This window comes from Hydra viridissima, unplaced genomic scaffold (genome assembly GCF_058129835.1).
Source record: "Hydra viridissima isolate aposymbiotic clone 2 unplaced genomic scaffold, HvirCarnegie_v1 scaffold_2, whole genome shotgun sequence".
In the NCBI taxonomy this organism is placed as follows: Eukaryota; Metazoa; Cnidaria; class Hydrozoa; order Anthoathecata; family Hydridae; genus Hydra; species Hydra viridissima.
This window is the reverse complement of record NW_028324301.1, coordinates 17,598,534-17,621,420: the sequence shown is the minus strand read 5'-3', so window position 1 is coordinate 17,621,420 and position 22,887 is coordinate 17,598,534. Positions and strand designations below refer to the sequence as shown.

At 29.7% G+C, this 22,887-nt stretch overlaps 1 protein-coding gene and 1 pseudogene across 3 annotated transcripts; both read left to right on the top strand.

The window, feature by feature from the left end:
• Positions 1 to 746: 746 nt before the first annotated feature.
• Positions 747 to 22,815, top strand: LOC145187583 (uncharacterized). Of its 2 annotated transcripts, XM_090077272.1 has the most exons (9): positions 747 to 1,095; positions 3,819 to 4,058; positions 17,329 to 17,484; positions 17,680 to 18,213; positions 18,565 to 18,683; positions 18,911 to 19,021; positions 19,294 to 19,423; positions 21,951 to 22,088; positions 22,202 to 22,815. In XM_090077272.1, the coding sequence occupies exons 1-9, from the start codon at positions 874 to 876 to the stop codon at positions 22,649 to 22,651; spliced, it is 2,100 nt and encodes a 699-aa protein (XP_089933398.1). In that variant the 5' UTR covers positions 747 to 873; the 3' UTR covers positions 22,652 to 22,815. The 2 variants fall into 2 exon arrangements, with proteins under 2 accessions (XP_089933398.1, XP_089933399.1); XM_090077273.1 differs by lacking the exon at positions 3,819 to 4,058.
• LOC145186408 (uncharacterized) lies at positions 11,364 to 13,603 on the top strand (annotated as a pseudogene). The gene is made up of 4 exons (XR_016449468.1): positions 11,364 to 11,714; positions 11,958 to 12,090; positions 12,294 to 12,398; positions 12,475 to 13,603. The product of XR_016449468.1 is annotated as an uncharacterized LOC145186408 (transcript).
• Positions 22,816 to 22,887: the final 72 nt, after the last annotated feature.

The following is a 22,887-nucleotide window of genomic DNA, read 5'->3' as shown; positions in this document are numbered from 1 at the left end:
AAACATTATTTGCATTTAATATTTCATCGCAATGAAAAAGAAGGACATGTAAAACATAATAAAGGACAAATGTGACAAATAAGATTTTACTAAATTTTGCAATTTCTAAAAGTGAAAATTTGGGTATCAAAACTTTTTCCGATCAAAGATTTTTTTAAGGAAACCCTATTTAAAATTTGATTTTACATAAGAATACACCTTTTCTTAAGCTTTTAGAAGAAAAAAAAATTCTCGCTGTACCCTACTGTGCGTTCCGCGGAAAATTTTCTTTAAAGGAAAAGCCATATTTAGGAATTACCCTGACGTAACTTTCTGAGAATTTTTTTAAAATGGGACAACATTAATTCGACAAATTTGCTCCTCAAGTATTTAGTATAGAAACAAGATTACGAAAGAAAAAAATTATCCGAGAGTTGATTTGCTAACTATTAATGCTATCATTCATACGTTTCTAGTAAAATATCGAGACCCTCAGTAGAATTTTATAAGCTAAGTTATTTACTTCTAGTTTTTGAATACATACATACATACATACATACATACATACATACATACATACATACATACATACATACATACATACATACATACATACATACATATATACATATATACATACATACATACATACATACATACATACATACATACATACATACATACATACATACATACATACATACATACATAGTTGCATATATATATATATATATATATATATATATATATATATATATATATATATATATATATATACACATATATGTATATTTACATATTTAGAGGAAATGTAATATGGATATAGAGGCAATAGAGAGCAAGTTGCATTAATCAAATCAAATTATAGCATAATACTGTGAGTCTTTTAATGAAATGGCAGATTTATTTGAAGATGCAGAGTTGTTAAGTTATCCAGTCTCAAACCAAGTTAATGAATCAATAAGTCTTACCAATCCTTCATCATTTAAAAATATGATGAAAAATGATGTTGTGTTTAATGATTTGGAAACAAAGGTTTATTATAAAATTGTAGCAATTATGGCAGAAAATAAAAAACTAAAAACAGTGCTGCAAAGAAATAATGAGCGACTTGAGGTAGAATTTTATTGCTTTACTAAATTATTATTTTATCATTTATATTTTTAAAAGTTTGTTAATATTAAAAAATGTATACTTCTTACATATTTTATAGTATATTAATAATATCAACAAACTTTTAAGTAATTTTTTGTGCTCAATTAGTGAGTTAAAATTCATTTCTAATTAAGTTAAATAAAATTTTGATATATTTGAGGCATTTCCAAAGCTCATTTTTTTACCTACAGTATTATGAATTTTGGTTAATACTCAACAATATCCTTAATAAGAATTAATCTAAACTGACTTTAAAAAGCCTGCTTTTCAATAAATTTTTCAAATATCATTTTAAAGTCAAAAGATATGTGAGAATTATAAGTATAAAGGGGTGCTAAGATATTTTAAGTATAAAAGGGTACTAATATTTAATTACAGGAATAAGTCAACAATCTCATTCCTGTAATTAAATCTTAGCACCCCTTTATACTTAAAATGTTTTTCTGCTTTTATAAATTTTTTAGTGCTCCCTCATTACATGTAGTGTGAATTTGTGAAAAACAATATGTTTCAACTCCATAAAAATTATTTTTGATAGATCTCAATCACTCCAAAAGTGTTTTTGAAAAAGTGTGTTTTTTGACCTATTTGTAAATCATAATTTTTTGAAGATTTAGAAATTTTTTAATTTTAAAGATATTCATGTGAAAAAATTTTTAAAAACTCATATGGATCTAAATTTAAAAACTCATATGGATCTAAAGTTGTTGCTGGGAGCATAGATTTTTAGTCATAATTGTTTTTTGTGTCTGAAAATGTTTTCTTTTTATATATAGAAGTCCAAATGAGGTATTAGATGAACTTAGATACCAAAGATGATCAGTCAAACTCTTTCAGCACTTTTCAGAAATTTCAGGAGCACTTCCTTCATAGTTCTTCATATTCAGAATGGCTTCAAAGTTCAGCCTTGGTGAAATAGCAGTTACTAAGACCTTAAAAACCTTGCATAAAACAATGCAACAAACTCAGACATAATATCAATCTGCTTCTTTAGAGAAGTTATGGTTGCTAGATTAAATTAGCTGCTTTTTTCCTCTTCTAGTTTTATGTTTTTCTATCTTTTAGTCTGGCATTCTCCTGTAGAACTAATACAAGGGGGTATTCTTAGTAGAGTATTTTTGTCTAAATTTTTGCTAATAGGATCTCTTGCATCGCTCGCTGATTTTTTTATTACATTTTTCCAAATTCTTTGAAATTTTTAGAAAAAAATTCACTTTGGACTCTGGCAATAACATGCTTTGTTTTAGAAAACACTTTCTTTATCAGATAGCAATTCAAAAGATAAGCTTTTATGTTATTCAGCTTATAAAATTTCAGTTTCACTATTATCCTGAATGATTGCACTGGTAGGTTGTTTCACTTAATGTCAAGAGTTTGTAATCTTTTGCCCTTAGATCTGAAAACAAAATATCAATAAAAAAATAAAAAAGTGATTCTGAATAAAGTCCAAAGACAAAAATTTTAAAAATCTTGTAACTAGTCATTATATGTGGTCATTTTCAATCAGTAGCTAGCATCTGAAGCATATACTCAAAAATAAATGAAAGTACATGGCAGAAATATTTTGAGTTCTGTTGCACTAGCTCAGTCTCTTTTTTTTCCTTGAAACCAGTTTTCATGTGCTATTCAACATATTTTGAATTCTCTTGATGATTTTGTCATGTCAAATGGTGGGGATTGTAATTCTAATAGTGTCAAAACATTCTTCATACTTTTTATGTTTGTCACAGAGTGAAGTGCAATTGACTAGAAGTTTAAATGAAGAATTACAAAAGAAAGTCTCAGAATATCTTGAAACACTATAGAACTCTTTTAAAGGGAATTTTTGCCCTGAACGCTTTAATCAGGAGACTTGGGTGTATAGCCATTTATGATGGCTATCAATGATATCAATGATGAAGATCTTATCAAAGATGATTTAATTGAAATGAGATCCAAAACAGTAGGCTGTTTGTGATTTTTGGTGTAGTTTAGGACAAGCTTACCTTCTCCTTGTTAAAAGAGTAATATCCATATTAATTCTGTTTGATACTGCATACCTTTGTAAGTGAGTGTTCTTAGCATTAGTGTCAATAAAAGATAAAAATCATAACAGGCTTGACGTCAAATACAATATGCATCTTGCACTGTCTAAGACAATTCCTCAATTTAATGCGCTTATTGAAAAGAAATAGCAGCAACCATCTCATTGAACTACTGTCATGAGCTAAATTTTAATTAATACTTATAAATTAAGGTGTTAATTTCAATGTCGTTTTTTCTTTCCTTATACATTTACAATTAAAATTGGAAGGGGTCTTCATATTGCTAAAATTTTGAAAGGTGCACTGCATTAAGGTCTCCAAAGAGGGATCTTATTGGCTTTAAAACGTTTTTAACAATGACCGCTTGTAATTGTTAAATAATTTCTGTAATTCTAATAGTGTCAAAACATTCTTCATACTTTTTATGTTTTGCAACAGATTATGTTTTGCCATCTAATGCTTTGAGTTTTTGGCAAACTTTATTTACAAAAGATTTGGCACAATTGAGAAAATTTGAAATACCTAAATCTGTGTGTTCTACACATATAGTGTCAATAAAAGCATTTCTCTTCATTTCTTGTGTTAAATAATAGTTCCCTATCAATGACCTGAATAGAAATTTTCAATCTGCTGTTAATTTGTTACTTTAATCAATTTTAGGATCATTATAACAAATGTATTGAGTTAAAAGAAAAGTATAATGAAAAAGAAACCAATTTGAAAAGGGAACTACTAGAGGAGCAAAATAAATACAAGGACTTAGAGTGTATATTTGAAAGTTATAAAAAGACAATCTCTTTAAACAACTTTTCTCTTGTTTCTATTCAACCTGAAATACAAAATGTTATTGAAAATGAAAAGGGAAACATAGTTGAGATGCTTCAAAGGATTGGAGATGAGGTAAACTTTTATCTGAACTTGTTTTTATTAATTTACTTTAATAAACTGATAACACATCACAATAATTCTTTAGTGTGTTTTAAGTTTTTTTAAAACAATGATTTCTTGTAAATCAAAAAGTGTATTAATAAACTTGTCAAAAATTTTGCTGCAACAAATTATATTACTAAGGAATCATATTTTATTCAGAATTTATTTTTTAAGTAATATAGAGATTACTTTAATTGCCTCTTTTTTACTTATAAAATAATTTCAATTTATACAATAATATAGCCAATAAGACAAGATTTGTCTGCATTAAGAACATTTTAATACTTAAGAGTTTAAATGTAAGAAGTTTCTTTCAAATTTTTGTAGGTCACTTAAATGCTTAAAATTATACCTTTAGTAATAATAAGAAAATTAGTTCATTGGTTAATAAGATAATAGAAGTTTATTAAATACTACAGGATATTCATTACAAGATTATATGGCATTTAAAATGGTGTTTTTTTTAAGTAAAAAAAAGAACAAATGCTAATAAGTAAATTGTTTTTCCAAATAATGTTTAATAAAGTTGTTTTTTAATTGCCAATGATACACCCCTCTCCATTAAAAACATTTGGGATGAAGTCATGTCCCAAAGAAAACCTTTTGAGGCATGAAAGTACATACCTTGGGCATTACAAAAATGAAAGTATTGAAATCTATTTATTGCAAAAGAAAAATAGCTTTAAAGTTTATTTCTCTTTAAATTAAATAAATGAAAAAAAATTCATATTTTGTGGAATTTAAGTAGTTAACACATGAAATTTTCATATAAAATCATGAAAAAGTAAGAAAATGTAAAACAATGAGAACAAGAATAGAAAAATAAAAAATTGGTAAAAAGACCTAAAAAACTTTGTTAAATCAAGGACCATAAAATAGCAACAATGAATTGCAAAGTTCTGGTTTCTGAACTTCAAAACTGAAGGTTTTATTCAAACTGTGTATTTATTAAAACTTTAGAAAGTAAAAAAATAAGAGGAGAATACAGTTACAGTTTTGATAATTTTACCCCAAAATGGGATGTACCTAAAAATTGTATTAGGCCAAAAAGGGTCCAGTTTTTTTACAGTTTTAGCACATCATTCAGAAAAGAAATGTGGTAGGAGTTAAGTATCATATTAATCACCAGATTATATTCTGTTACAAAACATTTCTGTTTAACAGCTTCAGTTTTGAGATACGGAAAACTAAGGTTATGGGAGAAATCTTTGTAGTTTTGTAGCTTCATATAAATTTTCAAAATTGTGCAATGGATTGGAGAAATCATTTCAAATTGCCCATGACTTTACTGTTGTAGTCAATGATGCAGTTCTTTATGTTCATTGCATATTGAGGATGGTTTTGTGAGCACTTATACATTTGCCAATGTTGTTGAAAAGTATGATGTAGAGCTTCTGTGGCTTGTTCACTAAACATTCCCAGTGAGGAATTTTTTTCTTGATGAACTGGCTGACATGGAAAAAGACAGAATGCACTTTTGGTGTAACAGGTAAGTCAAGACTTAGATAACTGTCTTTGAACTGCTGAATTTTTAACCCATACTGCTCATCTAGATAGTTTCCAAAGCATACTTCAACAACAAAGTTGAACTTTCTCAACAAATCAATCCAATGGTACTGACAGCTGCAGATTTTTCTTCTTGTTGAAGTATGAAGTCTAAGTTTTCCAAAATCTTTTGGCATTCTGGTCTAGCAAAGTGCCTACCATGGCACTGAGTAACTGCAGGCCAGCAAATTTGAATTTTTTAAAATCTTTTCCAGCATTGACAAATGCCTCATAGGTTGTCTGTAATGATCCAAAAGTTCTATGTGAACCACAGAGGTGGAGGTGTTTTGAGTCTGAATTGCACCAAGTGCACGGGTGGCAACTGGAATGAGATTGCAATCCATATATGATATTAGCAAGCTTAAGATTACATAACAAAACAAAATCAACAGCGGTTGCTTGGATCAAATCTAGATTGAGCTTGACATTTTCATGTTTTTGAAAGATCTTCACAGACAGCAATCATAAGCTGTTCTTTGACTCATGTGTCTTTTGAGCTTTTGCAAATCAGAAGCCATTTGGATGGTTGGACAGCCTCAACACTACCTGATTGAATATCAATGACACCAAGACACACCTTCAAAAAGCTTCCACCTCCATCGATTCCAACTTTCACAAAGAAGTCTTCAGTTATCCCCCTGCTTTGCATCAATTTTGAAACCAAATCTTTCATGCTGTTGCAGTGAACCACAGTTTTACTGAATGAGTCAGAACAACTGGAAAGTGCAACTTTACTAATAGAAAGGTTTTCAGAAAGTTGCTGGCCAAGAATGTTAAATTTGGTTTTAAAGTTCTCTTTGAAAATCCTGTGAGGTGAGACTTTGTTGAAGGTGTTTGCTAGTTTTTTCACTCCAGTATTTAAAAGAGCAGTGCTGAGTTGTACATGAACCAAGTCTGAAGCTTTGAGGCAAGAGAAGGACTTTGATATTCTAAGTGACTTGATGATCCTGCAATATTAGAAAAGGAATGTTTGAATTTCAGAGAAAAATTCTTTTTCATCGAAATTATTAAATATATCGAAAATGAATAAATTCAAATCTAATTCTTTAAACCAATAAATTTCCCACATTTTTCCTGCTTTTTCTTGCCTCTAATGTATTGTGCAAATCAAATAGTTTATAGAAAAATATTAATAATGTAAAGATCAAAAAGAGAATCTATGATAAATTAGTCATCATCAATTACATTTGTCAAAATCTGTTTTCATTGTTTCAATAATCAAAATTTCATTAACATTTTGGATCTAATAATTGGATATTGTATGCTTTAAATTAAAACTTGCAATTGAGATTGCTTTCTAATTTATTGTAAAGTGTTTAAAAATTTTTAGAATATAAAAGTTAATACCAGGCAAAGTTGAGAGCTTTCCGCCATGAGCTTGCTGAAGTCAAATTTTTCCCCCTGCAGATGATGAAGAAGAAATAAATGCAGATGCAATCCTTTCTGAGGCAATTTTGTCTTTTTTAGTAAATTCTGCAATATTTTTTCGAAGTGTAGCCAGTGTACAAAGATGTGGGAAGCCTTTTTGTAGGAAAGAAAAACAAGAAGAGCATCTTTTTTCTGAGTTTGGATTTGGTGCAGAAGTTATCCCCGTTGAGTTTTGAAAAAATGGGTGAGTCTGATTTCCTTTGATTCTGGCAATCTTGCAAATCAGACACTCACAAAAAGAAGATGCCCTTGTCAAAACTGTTAGAGAAATGGACATAAAGTCATAAAGCTGTGGAAGATTTGTTTTTTCGCCATTGGCACACCTCTCTATTGACTTCCTACATGCATCACAGAATGCTATAGGAACTCTAGAGTCATCAAAGTTTAAGTTGATTTGTAAGATTTTCTTTGCTCTTTCTTTTTGAAAATCAGTCAACTGGCTTGTGGCCTTCTTCATGCACAGAAAACTAACACTTCTCCTGTTGTCCTCATGTGATTTTGCATGGTTAGGCATTTTAAAGAACTGGTGAACAGTTTTTCAATCTTGCAAATAACTTAATTTTTAAATGATTTTATTTCCTGAAATTTTAAATTACGGCTTTTACGCCCAAACTACCAAAAGAAACAATTGTGCACTTAAGACCAAAATCTGAGGTGGGCTATCGTAAAATAAATATTTTATACACTTCAAATGCCAAAAACCCTGCAATTAAATAACTCTTATATGGCTTAGTTTACTGATTCCATTGAATTTTTTTTTTAAAAAATCCATTCAGCTCTCTCCCCCTCTTCTGCCCCTCCCCTCCTTCCTGCATTATTTCTTATGTAAAAAAAGTGTCACTTGCACAACTCAACTAGAAAAGGTTGGGGTGGTGGTGCACATTTTATTAAAAGGGTATAAAAGTAATTTCATACTTAAATTTGTATTTGTACTTAAATAATGCTATAAAAATAGAAAATTAACATTTAACACTGCATAGTTTTCCTTTAGACAATGATTTTTAAATGCATTTTTCTTCTTCGGACGCAACAGCTAGATTTCAATATTTTCATTTTTGTAATGCCCAAGGTATGTACTTTCATGGCCACAGTGCATAGGAACATGCTCTAAGACCTTGCAACACTTTCTCAGAAATATTTTTTTTGATTGTCATTAGAAAATATTTCCTCACTTAAAAATTGTAAATGGCAACTTTTTTTAGTGGGGGCCTGGAGAGAAATCACATGTTTTAGAAGAGTGCCTAGAAATTTTGTTGTTCAAGATAGGTAACTATGAGACATGGTGCATACTCAAATTTCTAGTATGTTGATACTGGTGTCGAATGAGGATGAGTTGTAAAAAATTAGGGCAATTGGAGCTAAACCAACCCCACCCTGACCCCTAACTGCCTCCTTCCTAGAACTAATCTCCTTTAATCGTAAAAAAAATTTTTCTGTTCTATCATAAACTAGATCAAATTTCATCGACAGATTTCAAATTTCATAAAAAAAATCTCTTTTCATTTAAGATTTATAACCATGCAAAGCTTAAAGTTACCCCCTGAAATAACTTAAATGGTCTTAACTTTTAAACGAAAGATTTTTTTTTAATGTAATTTGAAATCTGTCGATGAATTTTGATTTAGTTTAATATAAAACAAGCAAAAAATTGAAAAAGGTTTTTAGGAACCGTAACTAGGGGAGGATTATTAGGGGTCAAGAAGGGTTTGCTACAATTATTTGTTACAGTAAAAAAAAAATTTCTAGTCTTTATGGTTAGATTATGATTAATATTTAACATTTCAAAATCATACTAAATGTTTGTTCATAGGTTTAAAATTTTACGTTTTACAAACTACATTCCTGCAAATAGAAAGCTACTTTAAAAGTGCTTTTAGTTGTAAGCAACAATCGCGCTTTTTAGTGTCTCTATGTAGTTTGGGCTATGCTCTCTAACTTTTCTCATTTGCCAAAACTGATTGAAATCCTGATGAATGGATTAGAGAGCTTGTTCGTTCCAGTATCCTAAGTCTATAGAATATAAGTACAAAAGAAATGCAAGTTTATTTATTACATATTTGTCATAATTTATTCAATTTTTACAATTCAACTGTTGAAATAGAGTATTTAATTACTGAGATTATAAATTATTTTTTATCAAAAGTTATTTATTTTACCAAAGACTCCACCTTTCATGTCGATGAATTCGATAATATGTTGCTCAACTATGTGTACCTTCAAAGGAATTATAGCCCTTAGATTTCTATAGCTCGTAGAGAACTCCTCTAAATCTTAAACATGTGGAGCTTAATGATTTTCCAGAACAACCATGGACTATTTTTTCAAAATCTCTAAGTACCTTAATATATTTGGCAGTGGAAACTCCAAGACTAGACTCCTGAAAAACCAGTTCAAAGTTGTCTATGTTTTTAACCAATTTATTGCAAGCATTGCCTTCCAAACGATGCTGCCTTTGGTAGGACACTCTGCAAATGTTTATCTTAGATATTGGTTAACAAACTGTTACCCACACTCCTTGTTTTCAAATAAATTTTTTTCAATCTCTTAAAATTTTGTCTAGAACACCTAGCAGTATATATATAGACCAGGAATATCTACAAGTTCCAGTATTTTTTTTTGTTTTTTTTACCTATTAATAAAGGGGGATTAACAACATTTGTGTACTTTTTTGCTTTTTTAAAATTTGCACCATCAGCCATCCATTGGTTGTACAATCTAGTCAGGAAATGACGTCATGCAATACAGACAAGGGTGCTTTGATGTTGCAGTTTGTTTTCCAACCATTTGAAGCAAAACCTTTAGATCTTCCGATACTGTGTAATCTAAGGATAAAATATTCAATTTATCCAAAATTAACTGCAAATTATGGTAATTTTTGTTTGATGAAGGTAAAATGGCCAATATAATATTTTTGTGGACGCTTGAATCTTTAAAATCTTTGCATGCATATCTGTCACATTTGCTGTGGTTTTAGGGTTATTGACAATTTAACTTTAAGGAATCCCTGCCCTCCATCTAAACCTAATTTGATATCAACATCATTTGTTCCTTCTGTGATGAAGTACTATTACTACAAGCTCTTTAATATGATTGCAATACCCAATAAGAGTATCTTTTTCTACCAACTATACATCCATAAAAAATCAAAATGAATGATACAAATTCCAATCTATCTATCAAAAAGTTTTTTTTTTGGTAATACTTTACTTACCTCTTCGCTTTCATTTAATTCTAATAGCAATGGGAGTTTATCACTATTGAATAATTTTCCATTCATTTTGTTGTTCTCAATCAGTTTAATATTGAAACCAGATTCCACACTTTTTCCGTCCAGCCTCACTTCTCAGAAATTGTGCAACTTCAATTATGTTACGATTACTTAGAAATCATAATGAAGTTACTACAAAAATTGGCTTTAAACTCATAACAAATTTATTTTTAAAAGTATTTTTAATCAACGAAAACTTACCTAGAATTTAGTTTTAATTGAAGTTCGTTCAATTTATCTAAATAAAAGAAAGGTTTCTTACATTGTGCTCTCCTGTGACCAGGGTAAATTATGGTTTAGTCCAATTTTTTTTTGGCTGGCTCTTATTATTGGGTTTAAAAAGGAGTTTTTAAATTGTTTTTAAAATCTTAACTAACTGCTAAGCATAAAAAATATTGATTTACTTTATTAAAATATCTATTTTAAAAATGACATCATTAATGCAAGTTTTTCGTCAAATAATCGAAATAAAAAGTATTATTTCCACGGTATAACTTACCAAAAGCGACCATTAAATGCGTTTTTTTTTTTTTACCAAAATGGCTGAAATAAAATTTTTTATTAAGCACTGGAAGTTTTTTTTTTATTTTTGGAAAACTGTCACTTTAAATTATTCATTCTATATTCAAAACATGATTTGGATAGAGTATGATACAGAGAAAGATTTTTTGTTCTAGTTCTTATAAAATATTTTTATTATATATACTGGTACGCTTTGCATTAAGTGAAAAAATATACAAATAAATGATTATATTAACTAAATATTCTAAATGGATCATTGTCAGATCAAACTCAATAGATCATATGAAAATAATGATAACTGGAGGAGAATAAATAAAATTTTAACAGTACATAAAACAAAAATATGTATTACTAATTTTCTATGTTGCTTTAACATAGAAAATTAATAATAACTTATCATGTTTTAATCAAATTATTTATTGATAACCCATATGGTAAATTTTTGTTTTGTCTAGAATTTTTAATGTTAAAACGAAATTACATCATAAATTGAATTAAATAGAGTTTCAGTATTCTAACCAACTGTAACATGTCTATATTTACATTCTAATTGTTGTAAATAATTTTTCCAAAGTATATACACAAAATTTATACAGAAATTTCAGACAGTTCTGTGGAAAATGGCAGAAAGTTTAAACACAATATGTGCATGCTGCTTGGATATATATGGTAAACCGACTGACAAAGTTTTAAAAATCACTCCTGGTATTGAAAAGCATATTCAAAACCTAATATGGAGAGAGTATGATGTGGAGAAGGAATGTTGTCCAAAGGTTATATGCTCATCATGGGCAACAAATCTTTATGCTTTAAACAGAGCAGAAACACAAAAAAATGGGAAGTGGATAGCTAAAATATCACAGGTATTAATTATGGAATTAAGGAATGTTTTGAGAATAGTGTTAAACATAAGTTATGCTTTGTAGCTATGTTTTTATTATTTATATTAAGATAAAAAAGTATTTATTTTCAAAAAATAAAAACTTTATATTTTTATATTCTGAACATAGAATAAGAAGTATATTTTAATTTTGTAATAAATTTTATGCTTTTATTACAGAATAACCAAAATTTACCACATTTAACATTTTTATGTTTTTATTAAGATTGATCGACAAAAGTTAAAAAGAATGGCAAATATTGAACAAAAGGCAACTAAGCTTGTTCCAATCACTGATGGAAATACAGAAAGTGATATCAAACTGCAGAAAATATATTATCAATACCTTTCAGCTATTGGTATGTATATTTGTACATCAATAATTTAACTATATATATATATATATATTTCTTGAATTACTGATACCTATTGAACTATCTACTAAAGACAAAAGAGTATAAAACAATTAAATATAGCAAATTCACAAGAGTTTTTACTATGAAGTAGTTGTTTAACTAGCTAATGAATAATGGTACCTATTATGCATACTTTTTAATTTAAGGACAGGGAATAACTCATTTTTGCTGCAAAAGCCAAGCTGTTGACAATCTTATTAGCCATTCAGAACCATTTGGACATGTATGTAGTGAACAAATAGCTTCAGGGGCTTAAATTTGACCTTTAATTTTAAAACAAATATTTTTCCAGAAAACATTTTACTTTTTTTTTTACTTTTTCAGGATTCCTCAAAAATAAAATGAAGAGAGAAAATATTAAATGTGTTGAAAAATTTCCACTTAAGACCTTCGGAAATACATTAAATATTGTTGTTGGAAGACCAGATACAAAATCTAAAAGAATATCTCTTAAAAGTTATTATTTGATGTCATAATGGAACTCTCAAACATGTTAAACTTATCCAAAAGAAAAACAAAGATTCTTTACAGTAACTTGCATGAAAACCTTGGCAAAAATATGGTTGATACCAATATAACGCTTCAAATGGAAAGGTTACATGATTCTTTGTCAGAATTCTATGATGTCAAAACTAAAGCATTTATGTCAGGTGATGAAAAGTTAACTCATAGTCTAGTGTTTGTTACGAATACATCAGATCTTATTCTTCACATGATGAAAGAGAGAAGATTAGATCCTTACTCCAATATAGCTAGAATTTCTGTAGATTCAGGACAGGGATTTTTAAAATGTATTTTAAATGTTTTTGATCCTTTGAACAAACATTCAAGCTCAACAAGGCTTGATGATGCTGGTGTAAAAAGATCTATAATTTTGTCTTTGGTGGAAAATAATTCTGAACACAATGGAATCTTAACATACTCCTAACTCCGCTGAGGTTAGAGGATGTTAAATACTCAGTAGCATTTGATCTTAAATACGGGAATTCTTTATTTGGTCTCAGTAGCCACAGTGGCAAGTTTGCATGTCTCTGGTGTGAGGGTGAATGTTTACTTGAAAGTGGTGAAAAAAGAATGTTTGGATCCATAGACTCTAACTACAAAAAATTTGTTGCTGATGGTTGCAGATATAAGCATATTAAGGAGTTCAGATACTGTATTTCACCATGAATTCTTTACCTTGATGATCCTCTAGAAACATTGGTTGAACATAGCATCCCTCCTCTAGAGCTTCACCTTTTTATTGGAATCAGTTCAATGTTTGTAAAGATTTTACTTTCTCTGTGGCCTGGGTTTGAGTCATGGCTAAAGACTAATCATATCATGTTTTGAGGCTACCACAGGATTGGGTTAGATGGTAAAAATGCACAAAGATTTTTAGACAATTTGAATAATCTAGAGATTAACCTAATGAGTGCAGCCTCAATTGATTCAAAAATAAGATTGCTTCTTCCAGTTATTAAGACATGTACCAGAAAAAATCTGCGCGTGTTCTGATGTGGTGTCTACGGAAACCATACATCATTTAAAATAGCTAATTGTTTTAAAATGTGGTTGTATTAATGTTGTTCAAAATTTAAACAACTCTGTTATTAAAACAATTAGCTTTAATTGAAATGTCATCAAATCAAGATAAGAAGCGAGAAAAAATTTTGCATTTTCTTGTTGAAAATCCTGGTGTATCAAACAAAACAATTTCTAAAGAGCTGCAGATTGCTTTGAGAACAGTGCAGAGCATTGTGAAACGATTTAAGGACACTGGTACAATCATAAGAAAATCAGGAAGAGGAAGAAAAAAATGTTTTGTTAGACGAGATCTTGGTAAAAAGGTAAAAGATGCCTTAGACAGAAAACCGGAGATTTCTGTTTGAACATTAGCGAATAAATTTAAGACAAGTGCTTCCACTATACAAAGAGTAAAGAGAAATTGTGGTTATAAATCTTATAAAAAGAAAAAAGTTCCTCGTCGTGAAGAAAAGCAAGAAAATGTCGCAATTCGATGTTCAAAGCTGCTCTATAAAAAATTATGTGCTAAAAAATCTTGTTTGATTATTGACGATGAAACTTATTGTGCTGAATATTTCCGATCTCTTCCAGGACACCAATATTATTCAGCAATTAATCGCAAGAAACTGAATTCCAATTATAAATGCATTGGAATGCAAAAGTTCGCTAAAAAATTCTTAGTTTGGCAAGAAATTTGTGAAGGTGGTGAAAGAAGCTCTTGTTTTGTGACTACGGGAACAATTAACACCAAAATATACATAAAAGAATGCCTCAAGAAACGTCTTTTGCCGTTTTTAAGAACACACACAAGTAACCTGTTATTTTGGCTTGATTTAGCATCATGTCACTACTCTGGGACACCTTTAAACTGGCTTAGAGAACATAAAGTAGATTTTGTTGAAAAACACTGCAATGCACCAAATTGTCCCGAACTACGTCCTATCGAAAGATATTGGGCTCTTGTCAAAAGAAAACTAAGGTTCAATGTAAAAGAAGCCAAAAACATTAAAGACTTCAAAAATAAATGGATTAGAGCTACCAAGAAAGTCTAGCCGAAGACTGTGCAAAAGCTGATGTCGAGTGTAAAACGCAAAGTGCGTGCGTTCTCACGTACAAAACTTCACAAACTTTCTTAAGTGAAGTTATAAAGTATTAATATATGTACTTTCAAAATATACATAACATTCAATATCGAAATACAATAGTTAGTTAAATATCCTTTACAATGTCCGTGCAGATTTTTTCTGGTACATGTCTTAGTTGTGCTAAAAAGTTTTAAATTGTAAAAACAAAAGGATTTGGGATGAAAGTTGAAGAGTTCTTGTCTAAATCAATTTTAGACTTCAAAGATTCATTTCAAAATCTTCAAGTTCATCTGAATGATAACTTTGAGTATCAATTAAATGTAAGCTGGAAAGTTCATATACTTATATGCCATATGTATCTTTTCCTCCAACATAAATATGGTTTGGGTGTGTATGCTGAACAAGCAGGAGAGAGTGCACACCACCAAGTATGGAAGAGGTATAAATGGCAGTTAGAACATGATGACTACGCAACACAGCTGAAGAATATTGTTGTAGAATTTGGAAAAAATAGTTTAAAATAAAATTTTATTTTGTTATCTTTAATTTTAAAACAAATATAACATTTGTATTATATTAATCTAAAAAATTTGAGACTAAATTAAAGCCTTCTCACAGAGGGTCATAAGGGTCCCAAGGAACTTGGTCATGATTTTTACAGATATTTTAATAAAGTAAATCGATATTTTTTAAGATTTTAAAAACGATTTAAAAACTCCTTTTTAAAACCAATTTTAATAGCCAGCTAAAAAAAATTGGACTAAACCATAATTTACCCTGAGGGTCACAGGGGAGCACAGTGCTTAACCTCAGTCTTTCCAAAAAAGACAGTGAGTTGCTTCGGACCAAAAGTTTTCAAAGCTAAGGTGTTCCCTGAGTCATTTGTGTTGAAATCTTTGATAGAACTGAACAGAACTTTTCCTTGCGTTGTTGGGGGTGTTGATTTCACAATGGCAGTCAAATTCCTTTGTCTTTCTAATTTCATACAGGGATGTGGAATTCCTTGTCCCACTTGGGCATAGCAATATTGACAAATTTGTCTTTTTGCAGGTTTATTTGAATTATCTTCAACGCCTTGATAAACAAGTTTGCCCGACACATTCAACTATAGGGGCAAAAATTTTTTCCATTTTTGATTTGCACCCATTTTCACAAATAAAACATTCACATTTTCTCCCTCTAATAATTCTGGTACTCAGGTCTAAATTTTATACCATATGTATAGCAACTATAATAACTAAAATAGCGAAACTAAATTTTAATTGAAGTAAATTAAACATCAATATAGTTGTAATTACCTTCATAACACGGCCGCATAGTGAAGTAAGGATCAGTTGCTTTGCTTTGTTTTGATTTCAATAACAATGTAAATAAAAAGTAATGAAAATTACATATCCATCTGTAAATTTCAATGTTAAACAAACATTTTTAAAAACTTTAAAAAAAAGTTGATAATTCTATCACAAACATTTCTGAAAATCTAAATACAGGGGCATGAGCATGATTTTGTGGTGTTCGAAACGATCCTTGAATTCCCCCTAGGGTTGGTTCTTAAAAACCTTTTTCAATTTTTTGCTTGTTTTATATTAAACTAAATCAAAATTCATCGACAGATTTCAAATTACATTAAAAAAAAATCTTTCGTTTAAAAGTTAAGACCATTTAAAGTTATTTCAGGGGGTAACTTTAAGCTTTGCATGGTTATAAATCTTAAATGAAAAGAGATTTTTTTTATGAAATTTGAAATCTGTCGATGAAATTTGATCTAGTTTATGATAGAACAGAAAAATTTTTTTTACGATTAAAGGAGATTAGTTCTAGGAAGGAGGCAGTTAGGGGTCAGGGTGGGGTTGGTTTAGCTCCAATTGCCCTAATTTTTTACAACTCATCCTCATTCGACACCAGTATCAACATACTAGAAATTTGAGTATGCACCATGTCTCTTAGTTACCTATCTTGAACAACAAAATTTCCAGGCACTCTTCTAAAACATGTGATTTCTCTCCAGGCCCCCACTAAAAAAGTTGCCATTTACAATTTTTAAGTGAGGAAATATTTTCTAACGACAATCAAAAAAAATATTTCTGGGAATGTGTTGCAAGGTCTTAGAGCATTAGGAATGTGTTGCAAGGTCCTATGCACCATGTGCCTCAAAAGGTTTTCTTTGGGACATGACTTCATCCCAAATGTTGTTAATGGAAAGGGGTGGATAAATGGTGCAAGCAAAAATGGCATTTTTTTTTAAAATGTCATTCCAGAAATTCTGTAAGAGCTTTTCGTTGTAAAAATTATACTCAACTAAAGAAATTTCTTTGAGAGTGTTTCTTTAAATAATAGATATAACATCCTATATTCTTTTTGCAACCTTTACAAAATTTATCAAGACAATAATAGATATAACATCCTATATTCTTGCAGCCTCTACCAAATTTAAGACACTTGCTGAAATAAATGTTTAAGTTTTGAACTTACTTGACTACTTTTTTGTTCTGTATGATAGCTTTCATTTATATGATTACTGATTATAATCAAAGTTATGAGGTTCTATGAACAAAAGTATGAGAAGTTGCTTTTTTGTGTTAATGTATAGAAACCTGAAAACAATGTCCTTGAAGCTGCTAAAGAGTCACTTGATGTTTTACAAGGTTTTTCAGACTCATCTAGTTCTGATTTTAAGAATTTTGCTGATCTAGAAAGCCAACTTACAAGCATCAAAGGATCTCTTACAGACAATGAATCTTTTTATGTAAGTTGAATTCTTATGTATATTGATGATTTTTTAAATTTTAAGTTTTTATAAAAGCTGAATGATAAAAGTACTTTTTTTGCAGCTAAATTTAAAGATATTTTTAAAATTCATGTTCAAAGTATTAGTTAGATTTTTTTGAAGTATTAATATATTTTTTTGTGCTGATAATACATATTGTTATTTCATTAATAGTCATCCCAAGTAAAGGATTTACTTTCAAATGCCATTAAGTCCATTCAGCTTTCAAAAGAGACCCCCTCTACACATTGCAATACTCAGCAGATATCTATTGAACAATACATTGAACTAAATGCTCGTTATGATGCTTCAGTGAAGGAGAACAGGCTGCTGAAATTAGAATATGAAAAACTTAATGAAAGTCATGCCAAGCTACTGAAAATTTCTGAGCAATTTGAAATCTTGAGAAATGAGCATTTAGGCATTTTGGCAGAGTTGAAAGAAAAAGATGAGAAATTGGTCAGCCTTAAAAGCCAAATGGATAATCGTTCTGTTATAATTGAACCACTAAATGGGAAAGAGATAGATGAGTTAAAAGCTGAAAATGAGCGTTTAATTTTAATGAATAATGAGCTAAAACTTGAATGTGCAGAAACTATGAATACTTTTACTGCTGTGGATGAAGAAAATACTCTGCTCAAAGAGCAGAATAAAGCATATAGTAAAGAAAGTATTGAGATGTTAATGAAATATCAACAAGTCTGTAAGGTGTGTTTTTTTCTATAATTGTTGAGATAAAGTTGTAAAAAGTAAGTTACAATTGAATAAATATTTACATAGATTCAAAGTTTACAGACCTTGAAATAATTATTTTCATTTAGTTTTTTTATATGTAAAATACATACGTGTGTATATATAGTGTACATACACATGTATTGTAGTTTACATGAGCATTTACTACAGCACCTTTTAAACATAAAAAATTTATCTGTTCTAAAAAAGTGACAAAATTTTTTGAGCGTTTTAAAATAAGTTGTAAGTTGAATGAAAAATACAAATTTGTTTCTAAAATAAAGAAAGTAATTTAATTAGAATTCGACTGAATTCTTTTTTATTTAGGAGAATGCAGAATTACGTAAAGCAAATGCTTTTGTAAAGGATATCCCATATGAAAATGTAACAATTCAAAACAATCAGTTACAGCCTAGTATCCAAGAAGATAATCCGATAAAAACCAGGTCTGGTTTTCAATATCTAATTTTTCTATGACAAAAGATCATGTGTCTGTAAAAAAATATTGTTATTGTGCCAATTAGAAAGCAAACTTATGGTGTAATAATTTTAAAAAATGTTTCAAACGAGTACAATTTTGTTAAGTTTGTATAGCCTAAAAGTATAAGATAATAAGTAAATTAAAATTGTTAATTGTAATTATGATTTTAATGTGTTTGATTGTTGCATCTAGATTGGCTGAGTTAGAAATGTTGTATAAAGAGCTTAAGTATAAGCTTGAAGAAAAAACTGATGAACTTGCTGTAGTTAAAAGGGAATCAGAGTCCCAACGGAATAAACTTATGTAATAAAGCCATGGTTTATTTTTTACATTTGATGATTGATGATGATGATGATGATGATGATGATGATGATGATGATGATGATGATGATGATGATGATGATGAGGAGGAGGAGGAGGAGGAGGAGGAGGAGGAGGATCATCATCATCATCGTTATTATTGTTGTCTTGAAGATAGTGATAAATTTACAAAGATAATGATGATTTTTTTAATGAGAATAAGGATAAATACAACAATCTTAAGAGGTATCAATTATAAGTTACCAAATTTTTAGAGCAGAATTTAATCAATGCAATCAAGCTTACCAGTCACAGCTTCAAGGAATGACTATTACCAATGAGAAATTAAAGAAGGAAGCGGAAAACCTTTGGAAAAATTTACAGTTTAAAGCCCAACAGCTGAAGGTTTTAGATTTTTAATTTTCATACTTATGCTTTTTTTTATTAACTGCATATTGTTTTTTGATATAGTTTGATGGTTATCTTTATTTACATTTTTATGCATTTCTATTTTTACAACAATAATTTATAGAAATTGTTTTAGAATTTTTTATGTTCCATAAAGAGTTTCTTTAAACTAAGAAGTGATAGATGTGTAATCTTTGACAAATTTGGTGAAATGCTAGAAAAGTCTAATTTTTGTGATCAAGACTGGGTAAATGTTCTTTATAAAGAAAGAGTTGCTTGTCAGAAGGGCAGAGACTGGGTAAAACTAAAACAAGTAAGAAAAAGAAATTCGATTTACAGAGATTGTTTTGAGAAATGTTTTGAGAATACTATTAACAATGCAAGCTTCCTACTGCTATTCTTTAAACTTCGTGTGGGTAAAGGAAAAGTCTTTTCTTTACAGGGTCCAGAATTACAGCAATTCAATGATAATGGTAAACCCAAAATATGTTATGATACTGACAAAAATTTATTAGTCATCAAACACAAAAAACAATCTCTTCAAAGATTTGACATTTTTGTGCAGTTTTGAACAGGCTTTAGCTTCCAAAACGTACCAAACAGAATAATCAAGAGGATTTAAATCCAGGAATTTTGCTGGCCCTCAAAGAACTCAATAAAATCCTGCAGGTTTTGCTGGCAGCAAGTCTGCAATTTTTAAGGCTTACAAGATGTGCCAATTTCTTGAAATGTCCACATCCCTGTTCCAAAATGAGAAGCTCTTTGAATTTTGCTATTTGATTTTGATTTGGCATAAACTCAATCACTTTGTTGATTCAAATATTCTTCTACTGTAAAGATCTTCTCATCGAAGAAAATGATTTGCAAATGTTGAGGAGTATAGAAATGTCAAAGTAAAGCTTTTGATCCAATCTTGTCATTTTTCTTTGGTTACATTTGATAAAAATTGAACTTCATTTGTTTTGAGATAATCAGCAATAATTCAAAGCAAAGAAGAGCGAGACATGCCACTTCTGATTGATATCTTGTAGATAGAATGATAGCCTTTTTCCAGATTCAATCCCTCACTTTTTTGATTGCCTTCTTTGTTTTGATGGAATGAATCCTGCCGCTTCCTTTTTTATTTTCATTTGTTCCCAGTTCAGTATGTCTTTGAATTGTGTGAAAAATGACTGTTTTGTTGACTTCTAATCGATTAATAAACTTGGTTGCTGCAACGTCCTTCATGTAGAGAGTAATCATTGATTCATGATGAACAGATTTCCACACCATTCTAAAAATGAAGACAAACTATATTTACTTTATTAGAAAATAGGCTAACAGGTGTTGGTGCAGTAACAATTTGCTGATTTTTTCTCATTAATAGACTTGCAAAATTTAGAGCCAAAAATAATCATTTCTAAATAGTATTTGTAAAAAATGACTTGTCTTACTTAGGATTTGATTACATCTCCATTCTTTTCAATGATAGCTGGCAAGTACTGATGAGGTGTTTCCTTGACATAGAGTTTCAAGCTCTTGTAATTAATGACTTGAGTGGCCTGAGATTTGAGAGGGTCTAATTTCCTGTCAGATCACATAATTTCCATGGAAATGTTTTCATGAGCCATGGTATCACATCCTTTTTCAAAAAGCCTCTTTATTCAATTTTTCTTTCTCATTTTTTACATTTTTTACCATTTTGAAGCAACAGTACCTAGCATCATTATTAACTGAGAATGCTTTGCATGGTACACAGGTGGGATACTGTCACCTTTCACAATCCATCTAATGGGCATAGTAGGATTCTCTTCAACATGCTTCTAAAGTTGTTCTATGAACTTCTTGTCAACTTTTTTATTTGCAGGAATTGGCATCTGAATCCTTTCAGGGCTATCATGTTTTTAACTTTATAAACTGTACTTTTAAATACTCCAGATGTTCTAGGCACTTATCTTGTAGGTAAACCTGCATGGACCAAATTTAACACTTCTATTTTTTTTTCCGTTTTTTAATTTTTCTAAATCCTCTAAATACTTAATTACTATCAAAAAAGATGTTAAATATTTAGAAGATCTCAATAATTCCAGCAGAAACTAAAGTAGACATTTGGCTGAAAGATCCTTAAATTTAAGAAATTTGACTAAAAAAAAGTTAAAAAAAAAAACCTTTTAAGTGAGATCAACTTAAACATTAGCCCAAAACATCTTAGGTCTAAGGTTTAATATACATATTGTGTTCTTTGTACAGGAAATCTAAAACCTGTTTAATACCTAAATTAGTTTGAGCTCTAACTTTCTTAATTTAAAGTAGCAGGAAAAAATTTTTCTACTTTAAAGTTTGCTTTGAATTTAGTTTTTTTTATAGTTAAAAGAAAGATTGGATTTGTTTGGTTTTCCAAGACATTTTTTCTAACCAAGCTACTTCTCTAGTAATTAGAATTAGTTAGTTCTGAAAAGCTAGTTGCTGAAAATGAATGTATATTTACTTAGCTAAAAATAAATAATATAACTTAGCTGAAAATAAATGAATATAACTGTTACAGGAGAAAGATCATATGGAAAATGTGATACGAGAAAAAGATGACCAGATATGCACACTTAAAGTAAAAGTTGATAACTTGACTGAGCAAATGCAGATAATGACTATTGAACTTGAATCAATACCTCTTTATCAAACACAGGTAAATTTAAGCTGCAGTATTATGTTTTAATAACTGATAATTTTTTATGAAAGTTATGAATTTCGGTATTTGTGTCTTCTTTATGCTTGGCTTGTACACATGTTGGTATTTAGATGGTTGCATATGAGAATGATTTTAAAGCTGAAAGAGCTGCACGGGAAAAAAAACATCAAGAGTTTTTACAAGTTAATCAACAGCTTGATGAACTTATAATTGAAAATATGAGATTAAAAGAGGAGATTAATAACCTATCATGTCGTCCTTTGTTAGACTTACAACGACGCTTTGTTTCACCATCTACAATGGGTAGGTATGATGGGTCAAACATCCAATATCCATATAATGACAAATCTGATCAGTTTGGTTCAAGAAGTAATGCTCATTTGCCAGAGCAAAACCATTTTATTGAAGAAAATAACTTTTGGAGTAGAAGACCAGCAGATGTAGCAAGTAATGCAAGAGTGCCTTATCATTCAGAGGAGCGAAAGTGCCCTAAGTGCCAGGATGGTTTTCCTGATTTGGATAGTTTGCAGCTGCACGTAGTAGAATGTTTAGATAATTAAGATTTTGTACAGAGTTTAAAAATTTTTTTTTTTTTCTTGCTAGTGATTTTCTATGAATGAATAATTAAAAGGACCCTGACAACTTTTAATACTATTGAATTTTTTTTTTTTATTTTGCTGGCAACAGATTGTATTTTAGTAATATCTGAGAAATTATTTTTCAATCCATTGTTATCATTTTGTCTGGATTATTCTTCATTTGTTTGTTGTTATGATTTTTGTTTTTAATGACCTCT